This window comes from Triturus cristatus, chromosome 2_1 (assembly GCF_964204655.1).
Source record: "Triturus cristatus chromosome 2_1, aTriCri1.1, whole genome shotgun sequence".
NCBI classification, from domain to species: domain Eukaryota; kingdom Metazoa; phylum Chordata; class Amphibia; order Caudata; family Salamandridae; genus Triturus; species Triturus cristatus.
In genome coordinates, this window is record NC_140581.1 from 799,591,408 (window position 1) to 799,607,852 (window position 16,445).

Consider the following 16,445-nt stretch of genomic DNA (forward strand, 5'->3'; position numbering starts at 1 on the left):
TGTACACCGTTGACTGTGGGTCTTGCCTTATCATATGGACTTAGTGCCTAATGTTGAAATAACTAGGTGTAGGAAGTTGCGTTGTGTTTTCCAGTTTATTCCCTGATTTCTTCCTCACAATATTGAAATATTCAGGGTCCCTCTGTTGTAGTTTATTGCCCTTCAAGATACAGCCCTCCCTTCCCTGATGGGACAGGCATTTGACACATACTTGGCCCAAAGCCACATTTTGTGTAGTCACAAGGCCTTCTGTGTAAGGCCCTTAAGCCAACACTGCAGGCAGAGATTATTAGGTACCTGACTGCGAGGAAACAGAAAAAGGAAAATAGTCTAGGATCTAGAGACACAAATCTGAGGGTTGAAGGCATGCTACAACCACAACCCGACCCAGGCTACTAAGTCATAAACTTCATGTTGAATCCCAGTTGTGACTCCTCCTCCTCGATGAGGCTAAGGCAGTATGTTGGCCTTGCAGTCCGGGATCTATCAATGGGGACCAAAGCTAGTAAACTATTACACCATCTCTGCTCCAATATTAGTCACCACTCCCTGATCCTCTATTTGTTGGATTTTGAGGGCACCAGGGTCTCTGGTGATGACACTATGGTGCACCAATTCACTCATTTTTACACAGACCTGTATGCTCCGCTGGCCCACCTGCAAGACACACAGCTCATTCAGTTTGCATCAGACCTGCCCCTTAAGACCCTATCGCTAGCTGATAGAGCAATGTTCGACAAATCCTGAGGAACTAATGCCTGCATTGGGTGATCTGCATTCTGGTAAGATGCCTGGTCCCAATGAGTTCCCAAGTGAATTCTTTAAATTATTTATGAACAAGCTTGAGGACCCTCTCATGCCAGTCCTCAAAGAAGCAGCTAGAACAAGTCTACTTCCATCTGACAAACACTGCGCAGAGATTGTGGAGATTCCTAAATCTGGGAAGCACCCCCCCAACCAGTGCTCCCCCTATTGCCCAATTTCTCTTTTAAATAGTGAAGCTAAGATCCTGGCCAAAGCTCTAGCCACCCGCCTGCTTAGGGTTATACCCTCCCTGCTCCACCATGATCCGATTGACTTCATATCTGGGCGGGCCACCAGGCATAACATTTGTAGAGTATATAATGTGCTTGCCATTGCTGACCGCTTGGCTAGCCCAACTGTGCTACTGCTGGTGGATATTGAAAAAGTGTTTGACTGGATTGGAGATACTTATTCACACTCCTCCACCGGCTGTGTTTTGGACCCAAGCTTCAAAAATACATCAAATTCCTTTAGAGAGATCTCGCAGCCCAGGTACGAGTGGGCATTGCGACCTCTAGACCCTTCCCCATTGGATAAGGCACGCATCAGAAGTGCCTGCTGCCCCACTGCTTTTTGCGGTAGCCACATAACCCCTGGCCAAGTGACTTCGTATAGATGCACAAGTCTGGGGATTTGAGTGGGGACGGGGCTTGTGGATAGGGTGATGCATTACGCTGATGATGCCCTGATCTTTTTGACTCAGCCTAAGATCTCTGGACCCCATGTGCTCCAAAGCCCTTGAATATTTGGTGGGAATTTGGGTCTTTCCATCATTAAGACCAAGTCTACCATCTTCTTGCACACCCTCCCACCCTCAGAACTTGGAATGGGCCACCGTCTTCCAGATAGCCACGCATAACTTTAAATATTTGGGGGTTCACATCGCCCCAGGCACTTCCCGGGCATTGAAGATAAATATCCGGCCGTTTATAGATGCACTGGGGTAGATGTCAAAGCTTGGTTGGCCCTTCATCTGTCCCTCCTGGGCTGCTCAGCTATATTAAAGATGGTTTCCCTCCCCTGGTTCCTTCATCACCTCCAAAACTACCTATATACCCTACCGTGTACCTTTTCCAGGACAGTACATTCCATGTTACAAAGTTCCCTTTAAATGATTTTTATTTGCATTCTTTTATGGCTGCTTAGGCCGAATAAAGATTTCTTGACTGACAAAAAGTTCCCTATGGTATCATGGCACCCCTCACATAGCCCTCATTAGATGTTTTAAATCCAAATATGATGGGGGGATTGCCACAGTGAACATTGAGTCCTATTACTGAGTGTCCCACCTAATAATTATCAATGAATGGTGGTACAATACCCTGTATTTGCATTGGAAAAGTGGGCGCTCCAGGGCACCCTGATCCATACTTACTGTACATGCAACGGGCGGGGCTTCCGCTCCCACTGGTGACACAGATGATGCTGCAGAACTGGTGGGGGGGGGGGGCAAAGATTAATTTTATCAACGCAGTAAATTCTACCGCTACCTCCAGCTGCACCATGCTTTGACGCCACACATTGCGGTTAGAGGCCCTCCCGGACTATAACCCCCTTGAGGCTAAATTACTGCTAGGAGAATTAGACACACATAAAATCACCCAGGTATATTGGTCCCTCATTTATCATATGCCCAACTCGTTTGCTATATTGCTTACAGCCTGGGAGGAAGACATCTGGGCCTTGGCAGATGAAGACTGTACAGAGCTTAGGGCATCCCCCAGATGCTCCGCCATTGCGTCCTTCCTACAGCTTATACAGTAGAAATACCTCCACCACACATACTTCACACATCACAGAGTCTGGGTGATGGGAAGTCATCTACCCCTCTTGTCTTCGATGTGCAGAGTTGGAGGGTACCTTCCTTCACACTGTGTGGTAGTGTGCTGCAAAGTAAACATACTAGACTTGAATTCTGAGCTGATCGTGAAAAGTATTGTGACTCCCCATTCGGTGAGATTGTAGCTTGATCCTTCTATACATATTGGAGGACTTTTAGGACCTTCCTCTGGCTCAATCTGACTGTTGCTAAAAGGAACATTGCTTGCCGCAGAAAGGATGCTGTGCTCCTTCCTATTGCAGAATGGAGTAGGGCCTAGACTGGTGGCTGAATATAGAAAGGCTGGGATACAAAGCCTGGGAATGTCCTCAAAAATAGGTTAAAATCTGGCACCGATGGGCTGACTATAGAGGGATCTCCATTAATCTGCCTGAGGCATGTAGATCCCGACCTCACACAGAAGTTCAGACTTATGGTGGTCCGAACCACGGACATGACCTCTGGTATTATTTTGGGACTTCCCTCCTTTCACGTTGAGGAGGCCTCTGGGCTGTTGGTGGGTGGGGATTATGCAGAAAGCATTGCACCTCGTGGTATGTTTAGCACATTGTAAGGTGTTGCAAAGTTTCTTAGTTGTCGTTCTCATGAGAAACTCGATAAAATGTGTTTAAAAAACAGAAAACCCTGAAAGACTCTAGTGTATGCAGATGATCAAGCAGGCTATGCCTAGTATCATCCTCTATTTGACATTTGCAACCAGCAGCCATGAACATGCAGAATGCCAAACACCACTACACTGCTGGTCGCCTTCATTCTTCCCCTGATAAGCGTTCTGGTCCATCATTCTGCAAGCTATAACCCACTATATGGCAACTCTCTCTCTGCTTCTTCATATCTCCTCATATATTATGTGCATTCATCTTTTAATAACCAACACCATCACGCCATAATTCTCTCCATAGCATCGTAGAAGCCAAGGGAGGAAAGAGACTTACAATATTCTATTCCAAGAAAGATGTGCTGAGGTTCCCTCAAAGATTTAACGATTGAAAGTATGTACATTACTTGTCTCGTTCTTCTTTCTAGACTATATTCAACAAACATCATATACAAAGAATATGTTTAGTCCACTTCTGTGACTTATAGTGTAGTTCAGGCCTCATGCAGTACCTGTTGTTGATATCTATGAGATTCAACAAACATCATATACAAAGAAAGGGGCAGATTTACAAGCCCCTTGCGCCACCTTTGCGTCATTTTCCCCATGTTAAAAATGACGCAAAAGTGGCGCAAGGGGCTTGTAAATCTAACCCAAATGCTTAGTCCACTTCTGTGACTTAAAGTGTAGTTCAGGCCTCACGCAGTACCTGTTGTTGATATCTGTGCTGTTTGCTGTATGCTTCCTTTTCTTGCTGGAAAGCGATTTTGGCATGAATAAGCTCAGCTTTTTCACTGCAAAAAAACATTATTTAAAGAAAAAAGATAAACATAATGTTATATTTTTCACATGTTGATGCAATTAAGCTTTGAAAGACTTGTGTGAAACAAAATATCTAAGGATGGCTACTTTCAAACAAACAAAATAAGAAAGAAGTAGAGGATGCTGGACTGTTGGCACACAGTGATCTACCTATGAAGACAGTGGCTCAAAACCATCAAGCTGCTTATGCTTTTTCAAGAATGCAACATTGTGTATCAATTTGTTTGCAGATGCCACAAAGTATCTGACAATTGCCCACCTGTATAGAGGACGATCTTGACTGAACATGAACAGTCCGTGAGCCAGAATGTTAACTTTTGCTAGGCCTGTGGCAGTACTGACTGTGGCAGTGTGATTCACTGGAGCATTCCCCTTGCTTCCAGAGAGCAGAATGTAAAGGAAATTCAACAAGCATTGGCATAGCCAATAGGTCTCGCCTTTGGGACCTTATAAGTGTTTAGCCATGCAACAGTTGCATAACTAAATACTTATAAGGTCCCAAAAGCGAGACCTATTGACTATGCAAAGCGGCCGTGCGGCCGCGAACGTGAAAGTAATCGCGGTAAAGCGCGGCGCGCGCACCCGCGCACATGCACTGTAGCTCTAGGCTGGCCTGGTAGCACTTTTTGGAGCCCTCTCAATAAGTCTCGCCAGACCAGCGCATGTGCTGGGTCAGGCGAGACCTAAAAAGGAGCTGCGCTGCCTGTCCGTCCTCTGCATCCTGTCTCCATCTCTGGCAAAGAGATGAGTTCAGAAACAGCCACTCGTTGGCTGCAGGAGTGTCTGGGACAGATATACAAACATAGCGGTCCTCATGGGATGCATGGTAACCAGAGTGGGATACTGGTTTTCAAGCCACAGGCTTCCAAATATATGTGCTTAGCATTTTAGCATTGATTGGGTCACTTTTTCAGGTCTGGCTTTAAATGTGGCTTGCCAGTGACCTAACACCAACTGCCATTGTTTCTGGATTTGAGCTGGCACCGTGAATCAGATATTCAAGTTCACCTTTTAATGTATGCACCATAACAGAGGAAAGCATTGAGCCAAAGGCACGAGTCATGGCCGTCCCCCATAAACAAGTAGGGTGCATACTCCAGGACTGAGAAAAAACCTGCTGTGGGTGGTGTGGTAAATAAAGAATACTTTCAGAAGCCGTTGGAACCAACCACTACCATTCCGCTAGCCTTCCATGGCCACTCTTATTGCCCCACAGTCATCAACACACCTTCCTGCCATGTCAGCTCAACCTTGATGCTCTGGACTTCATACACTGCTCTTCTACCTGGTGGATTGCCTTATGCCAACCACAAAGTGCTGAGACGCAGGATCACAGTTGAGGCATCTTGCCCTTGCTAAGCTAATGTTGCCAGTGCCCCCTTCTTGCCATCCAAGGTCGTATGGGCCACTCCAGCATCCAAGGTCGTGTGGGCCACTCCAGCATCCAAGGTCGTGTGGGCCACTCCAGCATCCAAGGTCGTGTGGGCCACTCCAGCCCAGAGTTTAGATGCATTAGTTCAATAATCCTGCAAGTGATGCATGGCCTGCATCACGCATATCTGAGCCCTGGTTTATCAAAGGGACCTGCCGGCGGCAGCGTTGTCCTGCACAGATCAGCTTTTCACACATGGCCCTGGAACCATAATGCAACACGTGCACAAATGCTGACATTTTTAAAGCCCTAATGAGGCATTCACAGCTTAGGCTGCACTAACTAGTGAAAAAGCACTATGTATTGTATTGTAATTGCATTTATATAGCACTTACTACCCCTGACGAGGCATTAAAGCGATTTTTCGCCAAGTAGCACGCTACTCCAGAACCCATAAAGGATTAGTGGTGAATTAGTATAGTCAAATATGAAAGTAATTTGAGTGGTGGATATATTAGTCAGTTATTTGGATTGAGAAGGATAGTGGAGGGATAGAAAAGGGAAACAGGTTTGCATTTATATAGCGCTTGCTACCCTTGATGGGATAAATGTGAGCTGCAAAAAGGTAGGCATTACTTTTAGGGAAATCCAGTATCCCCGGATTAAGGGTGGAACTGTTTAATTTATGTGATGTTGCTTATGACTTGGCTATTGAAGTTAACTCAAATAAAAGTACTGACTGGATTATCAGCTAATTGTGTCTGGTTGTCGCGTGCTTTGTGTCTGAGCCTCTGTCCCACACCATCCCCTAAAAGTAAACCTTGACTGCTCGACTTTGAGAGTTAAAGCCCAAACAGACATACGTGTTAAACCAGTGAGCTTGCATTAGCGTTGGATTCCTGTTGTTACGGGATAACAGGATTGTCCCTACTGCCCAAGAGCTCAAGAGGGCGAGGAGAACAAGAAGCAACGCAGAAGGTTCTCTCCATAACTCCGCGGCACGCGCAGTGACGTGGCACAGGCCTTTGTTCCATGCTTGACTCAGCAGCAAGCAGTCCTCGCCGATGTGTAGAACTACCAGCAGTACACACATGCCATCTATCATTTAATATTCTTCTCAGGTGTAATTTACTTTGGTCTTCAGCCACGCCCCTTTTTATGTCAAAAAGAACTGAATAAAAACTGATTGAAATTATTTTTGCTAGATGAAGTTTGGGAATCTGAAAAGACCCCGGGGCGTCAGCTCTCCCCTTCTCCTGGTGTGCATACAGGATCACCCGATTTCCAGACATACATTAATTGGCCTCTCTCTGTGTACACATGAGATCTTCCAGACTAGTTGCACGTTCGCCACAAAGCCAAAAATGAACAGAACAAAATCTAATCACTGAAACGTTATTGTCAATTATCCAATGAAATGTGGAGCAAGTTAGGCTGCACTGCTTTAAGGAAATGGCTAACGCCCATTAGGAAGCAATGTGCATGCGTCTCTCTCCCAATCCTTATGAAGTGCAGTAAACCCAGGAAAGCCATCAGTGCTCTTCAGCGCCGAGGCAATCACGAGCTGGCTGCAGGATAGCAGAGCAGAGCGAGCACAAACACAGGCAAGGAACAAAAACCACATGCTGAGAACCCACTACAATTAACGCATTAAGCTGTGCAGTTTTACGGAGTCAGTGAGCGTAGCACTCTTTCCAGTCCGTGCGTCCAATGCTTGTGGCAGTGTGTTGTCGTTGCGCGCACATACAAAGCAGGGCATGACATGTAAGCATTAGAGTCGGGTCAGCAAAAGGAAAAGCAGAGGATGTTTCAGGCAGAAATGCAAAGAAGAAAAAAACAAGCTCTTTAAACCAGTAACAATGTTACAAGCGCGGCCGAAACGGACCGCGCTTGTGCAATTGAAGCTGCCCGCGATAACAATAAACAAGCATTGGCCGCTAAAGCACTTAATGAGCCATGACGGCTGGTAGATAAGAAAGGCAGATGGCGGCTGGAGCCAAAGCTATGGAGAAGGAAGGGGGGAGTGGGAGCTGAGGAGCCATTAGATGCCAGCTGTGCACGTGCATGTGATCGTGCACTCAAGCTTTAGGCCAGCCAAAAGACTGTGGGTAGCACTTTGAAAATTCCACTTACAAAATATCTCGCACAGAGCAGCGCAAGCGCTAGCTCAGACGAGACCTAAAAAGCACGATTCCACCAGGAAATACACTTGGCAGTCATCTATCCCATCCTCCATATTTCCTGTGCGTGGGTCAAACCTGACGGAGAAATAGCTCCACCTTATTGATTAAACCATCAACAGTGCTCTGAATAAACTGCCTTTCATTGCTACTCACTCAGGGTTATTCATCGTAGAAGTGTGACTGAAGTTTCATTATTCTGCTTCTTCAGCTTGATTACGGATGAAAAGCAAACTGAGTGTGGTATTACATTACCAGGGGCCATATTACGGAAGTTCCCCGAGGGTGTAATGGGAGTTTGCGCCTTCATTGCGTGCCCCTGGGGCACTTTGGTATTACAGAAGGGGCCGCAGTTGCTTGCGCGTCCCCTTCTGTAATACCGATAGCACTGGTGCACATAAAGCACCAGCACTATCATCAGAGGGCGTTGCCTCAATGCACTGGGCGTGCCTCACTCAAATGAAGAAATCTCTTTGCCTCTGCGCCCGCGCCATATTATAGATGCGGGCACAGAGGCAAAGAAGCTGTCAGGAGGCGCACTAACAGTGCGTCATCTAAAAGATGGCACACTCTTACTGCGCCCACTGATGTCAGCCCTCTGGAGGGAAAAAAGGGGTCCCGTGAACCTCTCAAGACATCTCCTTGCAGGCAGGTGCAGTCACTCGCTGTATCAACCTGCAAGGGGATCTCTAATCCCCCTTCAAAGTGTTGGTGGGCTTCCGCCTGTATTATGAAACATGGAGCGTCTTCAAAGCAGGCGCACCGTTTTTCACATGAATTCACTTTGCCTAGGGCAGAGTGAGTTCATGGCTACCCTGGGGCCAGCGCATTCATCCTAATACATTGCATTTTCCTTCTTTTGCACCGGGTGCACCTTTTAAAGGGTGCGCCCTGCGAAAACAAGGAAAATGAGCAGCATCGGTGATACAGCCCCTGATATTTTCAGACAGTGACTTACTGGGCAGCAGTAACAGCAGTTAATTCCGCTCATGTGCAGTGACAACATATCACAAGGAAATAACATAAAGATAGAATAAACGCAATATTAGTTTGCCACCTTCACTGTCAGTGTAGAAACGAGCTATTTGATTACTCCACTGAGTCACTTGAGCCACCTAGAGGAAGCATCCTTCTTTTCTGGAGGCTAGCCTCAGTCAGGACATCTCCTGAAAACCGCTTTAGGATCTAATACAGTCCTTCGCTTCCAGCAGCTGACCGTCCTGCAAATCTACCTACTTTCTATCATGGCCTCTGAGCACCTGAGAACGTTCACAGTCAGTGAGTCTGAACTGCAGATACTTGCAGAAAGATTGTGAAGGAGAAGATCCAGCTCATGGCTGTTTGTTGCGCGGATTTGGTCCCAAATGCACCAGTGGTTTTAACTGTTCTACATAAACCACCACTGATTGTTAACCATGAGGCAACCAAAACCCAACCATGCCAATGCCAATGGCAGTTTGTTGTTTGACATTTCAATGTGTGATGCTGCTGACACAAGACACACCTCGCACTTGCGATGTGCCGGTTAACGGGCATTAACCTTTCCAGTGTTATATTATGGTGCTCAGGAAATGTGTTTTGGATTAAGTATGTTTGTTTGGTATAAGATAATCAGCGTTGGTGAATTTGTGGGATTCAGTGGTGTCAGAGCCTTCCAGTAATGGTTTGCAAAGATTACTGTCTGCTCTGAGCTGGAAGAGGACTGTGGGTGAATGACCTATCTTCTTTTAGTTTTTTCACATCCAGCAATAGCAGGGATTTATTTACATATACAATTTTATTGCATGCGGTACCTCACCCATATTTACCACACGCCAAACGTGCACCCCATAAAAATCAGGTAAAATACCGCACGCTGTAAAATTGCATGGAAAAACTTGGAATCAGACAAAGTAAAACTACCACATGGTACCATGAGGTAATTCCGCTCTGCGAACCATGTAAATGTTGCCTCAATAATGAACTTCATGGACAGATCGACAAAGCCGGGAAACAGAATCTGAGACTAGTATTGGCATAATGATAAACTCAAACCTGTGTCACTAAGCAAACAAATGGATTGCAAATCCCATGTGAGGTACAAACTATAGGCCACAAACAACAAAATCATCTGATGCAGAATTACCACATTTCTTAGGATTTGCATAAACGGAAGTTGTGTAGTAGCCCAAAAACATTCTGACTCCAATTTCTGCAGCACTTTAAATTAGTCTGCCAGTGTTTTTATGGTGTTCAGTGGTCCTGCGCTACACAGGCATTAGACAATCTCCCAGGTGCACCTGGTTCTCTTAGGCCACGGACTTCTCTTGAGGAGGAGGTTGTTGGTAAGGATGCCATGGTGGTTTGCTTTTCTTGTAGGTTTCACCACTCCATCAGGTTGTGGTCCTTACCCACATTTGTATCCAGTGAGAAACAAAATCATGTCTCATGACTTGTAATTATTGCATGTACTGTGTAAACTGTGGCAGTCATCGAAAGGAAGATAACAGTATGGTCTGTCGACAGACCGTGCTAACTGTCTCAAAAGAGCTTACACGATCTAGCCATAGTAGGTTCTGCTCAACCATTGCTTGTTGTAAATATCATTCACATACTGAGCTGCTTGCAATAATCAGTCATTCTCCCATAGATTTGTTATGATGGTCAATCATAACGTTGTCTGGAGTTTTTATTCTTTACCGACCTACCTAAGGCCATATGATTGATAGATCAGACATATTAGTCTGCACAAGGAAGGGCAAGCATCTCTCATTGAGATGTCCATCTCCAAAGACACTTTTGCGGCCTTCGTTTACACTGGCCTTTCGTCAAGCTGTTGAACTGTGAAGCACGCGTGATGCTCCAGAAGACACATTCAAACTACACTGCACACATGCCTTAGCACAGGGTGACTGAATTGCTGCTCCACAAAAGCATCTGTTAACTGCTCAATCTCTGAGTGCCACAGAGTCTGTACATGTGTTGCACTTATTACAGCATGCCACTGCCTCCCAAGTTCCATGACAACTCAAGGCCCAGTAATGAGCTATTGGAGATACCAATATAGGCCAAACACATAGGCAATTCAAGGAGTACTATTCTACAAGGTGCACGCACAATTCTATAGACACTGCTATGTCCTTGCCCCCGAATTATACGCAGCCAGTGCTCATTTTCATCCACATATTCTGTGCATGTCATGAGATTTTTTGTGTCTGTGTTTGCATGTGTCTCAGTCATGACCACTGGAATTATACGACAGGGAGGAGCAAAACATGAGTCAGGGCTGACTAAATTATAGGGCAAGAAAAGGCAAAGTATGCAGCATAATCCAGCACATTTTGTGAACGTATTACTTCATTATTTCTTTGTTTGCACACATGAGAACTCTGTCTGGGTAGAGACTGTTAGTACCAGTTCGGCAATCAAATACAGGAATAACAATTGAAAGATGACACTAACCTTTGTAGTAGGCATTCACTATGCAGTAACACACATTGCCACGTTTTACTTGTGATCCGATTAACCTAGAAACTCATTGTTTGTTAAAATCTGAAGATTATACAACACATGATAGATTATGTGGCAAATGCAGCAAAAGAATAATCATGCAGGAAAACACAGCGTGTTACAGCAAACAAAGCGGCTGCAGAACTGCATAATTCCAGTGGCTCTGGTCTTAGTGTATATGTGAGAGAGAGAAAGTATGCTGGGAAAAAGAAGAACTATGAAAAATATGTAGACGCTGAACGTGTTCTCTCAAGCTCCCCCTCCTCGATCCCCTCTCCCCCAGTAGAGGAATTGAATTTGAGGAAGATGGTACCGGTGAGCCAGCTGCCGTGAGGTAGGTTTGCAGGAAGAATAACGTGGCGGCCTGGCAGGATGCCGAAACAACACCAAGTGGTGCCTCCCCAGGTCTTGAACCTTTGGCTGGTGTCAGAGTGTTCTCCTTCTAAAACTGCATAAACTGGACTCGAGGTGAAAATCCAGAATTTCTGGTCTCCTCCCTGTCAGAAGTGACCACCAGCATTTCCTGCCAATGCAAAGCTCTGATGTCAACCTGCTCTTCATGCAAAGATCAACCTTTATACGGCCCTCTCCAACACGAAGCTCTACTGAGGCCCCTCGTGTGGCACTGGACTGAGTAGAAGGTAAACTTTCCACAATGACAATCCCTGTACCTGACCTGAGCTTCATTTCGGTCAGCCTGAACATCTGACTTTGAGCTGGTCCAGCATGACCAGATTACTGCGATTGGCGTTTTGTACGTCTTGGTGCTATTTTACCTGAAACGTTAAAAATTCATAAGACCTGGTTCTTTCTGGTGCTGTGTATTCACTTTATTACTGTTTGAGTGCTGCATACATTCTTTACACTTTGACTCTATGTAAAGCCTGACTGCTTTCCAGCAAAGCCAATAGAGGGTTAGGCACAGATTTATATAATGACTTTTGTCACTGACAAGAATTGTGTTCATTATTTGAGTGGGACTCTCACACCACTCGACTAATAACTCAATATCTATCTATATATCCATCCGCCCACTCACCCACCCATCCATCAGATATATACTGGTCGCCAGTAGATAGTTATAGTTAGGACCGAGTTCCCATAGGAAATCTTAAAATTCTATTTTGAATAACTTTGGCGCCGGTTGACTTATCGTCGTGAAATTTTCAAAACTAATGGGGCGCTCCGCTCAGCTCCTACCCTGAAAGTCTTGGGGTGATTTGTCAAGTGGGGGCTGAGAAAAAAGGGGGGTCCCAAAACGCGTTTTCCCCATGCATTTTCCCATAGGACCTTTAGTCGAAGGTACAGCCCGAACGGCTGAACAGAATTACTTGAAATTTGGCAAAGAGGTAGTCCTCAGGTCAGGCATGTGCCTTTTGCATATATGGTGTCAATCTGTTCAGTAGTTCCTGAGAAAATTGCAGTTAAAAGTACATAAATATACACCAAATGTCCGCAAGCGTAATTCTGATTGGTGGTTAGATGTCAGTCAACATTCGAATCGGTCAAAATCAGGAAGTGTCGGATGCCATTTTGTGTGTGGCAGTGTAAAAGAAAGGTGGAGAACGTGAAAAGGGGGCAGGGTAGAGAGTTCCTGACCCCCTAGCCTTTGTCAGGGGGTCCCTGAAGGACCCTGAAGGGTGAACATTTTTTAAAAAAAAAATTCAAAAAATCGCGGGGTGCGCGCACGGTGCGTGCATGGTGAAAAACCCTAAAAAAATATATATATATATTTCAAACTGTTTATAAGTTTATAGGAGATATTAACTATGCTGTTCAACTTTATCCAAATAAAAAAAAAAAGAGCTGAGCCATTCCATATTACAGGATACAGTCAATCTATAACTATATACATAGGTAGTTTATTGTAAAATAAATATATAAAAAATATAATAATACATACATAAATTAGCATTTAAAAAACCTTACAAATTCACTAAAAAAAACATAGGTTTCACACACGTTATAGTTAGAAATTAGCATTTAAAAAACCTTGCAAATTCACTTAAAAAACCATAGGTTTCAAACACGTTATAGTTAGGAATTAGCATTTAAAAAACCTTGCAAATTCACTGAAAAAACCATAGGTTTCACACATGTTATAGTTAGGTGGATATTTCACTCGTAAAAAACCAATGAAATTCCCCCGTTATAGTTAGTTCAGATAACTATAACTCGCGCGACCGCCACTCTATCACAAGGATGATGTCATCAGTGATGTCATGAGTGATGCCACTGACCATGTCATGAGTGATGTAATATGTGACGTCATGAGCAGTGGATTGCGGAGTCTCGTAAACGCTTCTCTGGATACAGAAGCGTTTACGAGACTCCGTACCCGCTGCATTAGCTTTGTTCCTCTGAGGTTTTTTCTGTAAAGAAACTACACAACTATTTGGAAACTCCAATGCTCCATTGACTTTGATCTATCTATAGTGTTACCAAGCAAGTCTTAGCTTGTCCTTTTGAAGTTTTTTTAATCAGCATACACGACTCTTTGGAAATGCCGATACTCCGTAGACCTTAATCCTTCCATAGTAGTATCAAGTTTTGCCGTTTTTCTATACTTTGTACAGTTCCATTTACCTACTGGTCCATTTATCTCTACGACATACTACGAAGTTTTGGACCCTCATAACGTCTCCTCGACTTTGTACTGACCTACTCCACCTGTATTTCTGTGACCCCATTGGCTATCTTCGGCTGGACTACTTTATAATTTCATTGTATGATCCACAAATCCTGATATCTCACAGTTGGCTTCGATATGTTCTTTAGCGGAATGTGTTATTTGGATCGATGACTTAAGAAATGTGTAACATGGATCTATGACTTAATACCAAATTGTGATTCTCTGCGCCCTGACGAAGGACTTGTTGGACCTCGGTCCTTTTCCGAAACGCGCGTCGGCGCCTATTGTGTCACTTTACTGCACTATAGTATTTTTCTATGTTATTTGTGATTGTGTCTGGTCACTTTATTGTTTGTGTATTTTCTGTCTATGACTATGTGACATTATTCTAATTGTCTTTTTTTTGTTTATCTGTCTCGCTTGAGTGTGTTCAATATTGCTTTGGTAAATATTTCCCTACTGTGAGATATTAGTCGTTGTATAATTTACTAGAGTTCTCTCAAAAGTGGTGATTAACTCTCTATCAAGAGTATCCTCTATGTACTAAAAGATATTGTACGTCTGTATATTTTATTTTTATATTTTTTGATAGTAAATAAATGAAAAAAATTCTCATAATTTGTGTGGTCAAAATGAGGTTTGTTTTCTAATTGTTGGATATATTACCTATACTAAAGTAATAGGGGGAGTCTTAGCTGTTGTTTTTTCTATAGTGTTTGCATACGTCACCTCAGGCCCAGCCCCTTCCCTTCACCACTGTTTAAACACGCCAGTGACATGTTTTAAGTCGGGGATTAAGTCCCCTTTAATCCTAAGGGCCCCTGGGGTCCAACTAGCCCACCAGGTACCTCCAGTAAGCGCCACAGAGCTGCGTTGCAGAGAGGCATAAAAAGGAGCTTTGCCTGGACCACCTCTCTGCAAAGCAGGTCTATGGTGCTTACTGGAGGTACCTGGTGGGCTAACTGGCCCCCAGGGGCCTTCAGGATTGAAGGGGAATTAATTCCCCAACTTAAAACTCGCCACGGGTCGTGTTTGCACACATGTCACCTCAGTTCCAGCCCCCTCCATTTACCACTGTTCAAACACGCCCTGTGGCACGTTTTAAGTTGGGGGAATAAGTCCCCTTGAATCTTGAGGGTCCCTGGGGTCCAACTAGGCCACCAGGTACCTCCAGTAAGCGCCACAGAGCTGCATTGAAGAGAGCTGTAAAAAGGGGCATGGCCTGGGCTACCTCTCTGCAACGCGGCGCAGTGGCGCTTGCTGGAGGTACCTGGTGGGCTAGTTGGCCCCCAGGGACCCTCAGGATTGAAGAGGTATTAATTCCCCAACTTAAAACGTCCCACTAGGCGTGTTTGCACACATGTCACCTCAGGCCCCGCCCCCTTCCTTCACCACTGTGCAAACGCGCCCTGTGGCTTCTTTTAAGTTGGGGGATTAAGTCCCCTTGAATCCTGAGGGTCCCTGGGGTCCAACCAGCCCACCAGGTATCTCCAGTATGGGCCAGGAGGCTGCGTTGCAGAGAGGTGTTTAGAGGTCATGCCCTTTTTTACACCTCTCTGCAACGCAGCTCTGTGGCACTTACTGGAGGTACCGGGTGGGCTAGTTGGACCCCAGGGACCCTCAGATTCAAGGGGACTTAATCCTCCAACTTAAAACATGCTACAGGACATGTTTGCACACATGTCACCTCAGGCCCCGCCCCCTTCCTTCACCACTGTGCAAACGCGCCCTGTGGCTTCTTTTATGTTGGGGGATTAAGTCCCCTTGAATCCTGAGGGTCCCTGGGGTCCAACTAGCCCACCCGGTACCTCTAGTAAGCGCCACAGAGCCTTGCCCCTTTTTAAAAAAAAAAAATAAATAAACGGGAAGGGGGCGCGTGGCCCCCCTCCAGAGGCCAATTTTGGCCCCGGGGACCCCATCCCCTGGGGCATGGCCATAATTTTTTTTTTATTTTTAAATCTAGGAGGGGGCTGCGTGGCCCCCCTCCTGAGGCCTCTATTATTAGCCCCGGGGACCCATCCCCCGGGGCTGTGCCGCTTTTATTTATTTATTTTTTGGTGGAGGGGGGCCGCGTGGCCCCCCTCCCAGGCCACTTCTGGCCCCGGGTATCCCATCCCCCAGGGCCAGCCCTCTCCTTTGGGTACCGTGGGGGGAGCCCCAATGCCCCCACGGTCTCTGCTGGCTCTGCGCGTCCTGCGGGAGCCGGCATTGCTTTTCCACACGGAGAGCTGCTGACATGCAGCTCCCCGTGTGGAAAAGCAATGTGGTTTGGTTTTGAAAGTGAGAGCAGGTTTCCTGCTCTCGCTTTCAAAATCCAAACCACAGTTTGCCATGGCAGGGCGGGAGCCGCGAGGCTTCTGACCTTTCATAGCAAACAGCAGTGTCCTGGAGGTGGGCACCCCGGGACACTGCAGGAGCTGGCCCTGGGGGGTGGTGGTCCCCAGGGCCATCACAGACTCCAGGAGGGGGGTCGCACGGCCCCCTTCCCATCACATGCACAGCCCCGGGGAGGTGGTGGTCACGGACCACCAAATTTGAATATTAGTGCCCCGGAGAGGTGGCGGTCCCTGTGGCATGTGGGGGCCTCGAGCCCCCCCACACAGGTGTAGTTTAAAAAAAAAAGAAGCCCTGGGGGATGCTGGTCCCCAGGGCTGCGGGGGGCCGTGAGCCCCTGCAAATATTTAATAAAAGGCCCGGGGGTGGCGGTC

The 16,445-nt window shown here is 45.9% G+C and overlaps 1 protein-coding gene across 3 annotated transcripts in view; it reads right to left on the reverse strand.

Moving 5' to 3' along the window:
- LOC146865898 (kelch domain-containing protein 10-like) overlaps window positions 1-16,445 on the reverse strand; it is a 603,680-nt gene that overhangs the window by 77,732 nt on the left and 509,503 nt on the right. For all 3 annotated transcript variants that reach the window (XM_085640780.1, XM_085640782.1, XM_085640781.1), the window contains one exon: window positions 3,952-4,036. In XM_085640780.1, coding sequence (XP_085496906.1) covers window positions 3,952-4,036 — 85 coding nt within the window. The remainder of the gene's footprint in view (window positions 1-3,951; window positions 4,037-16,445) is intronic.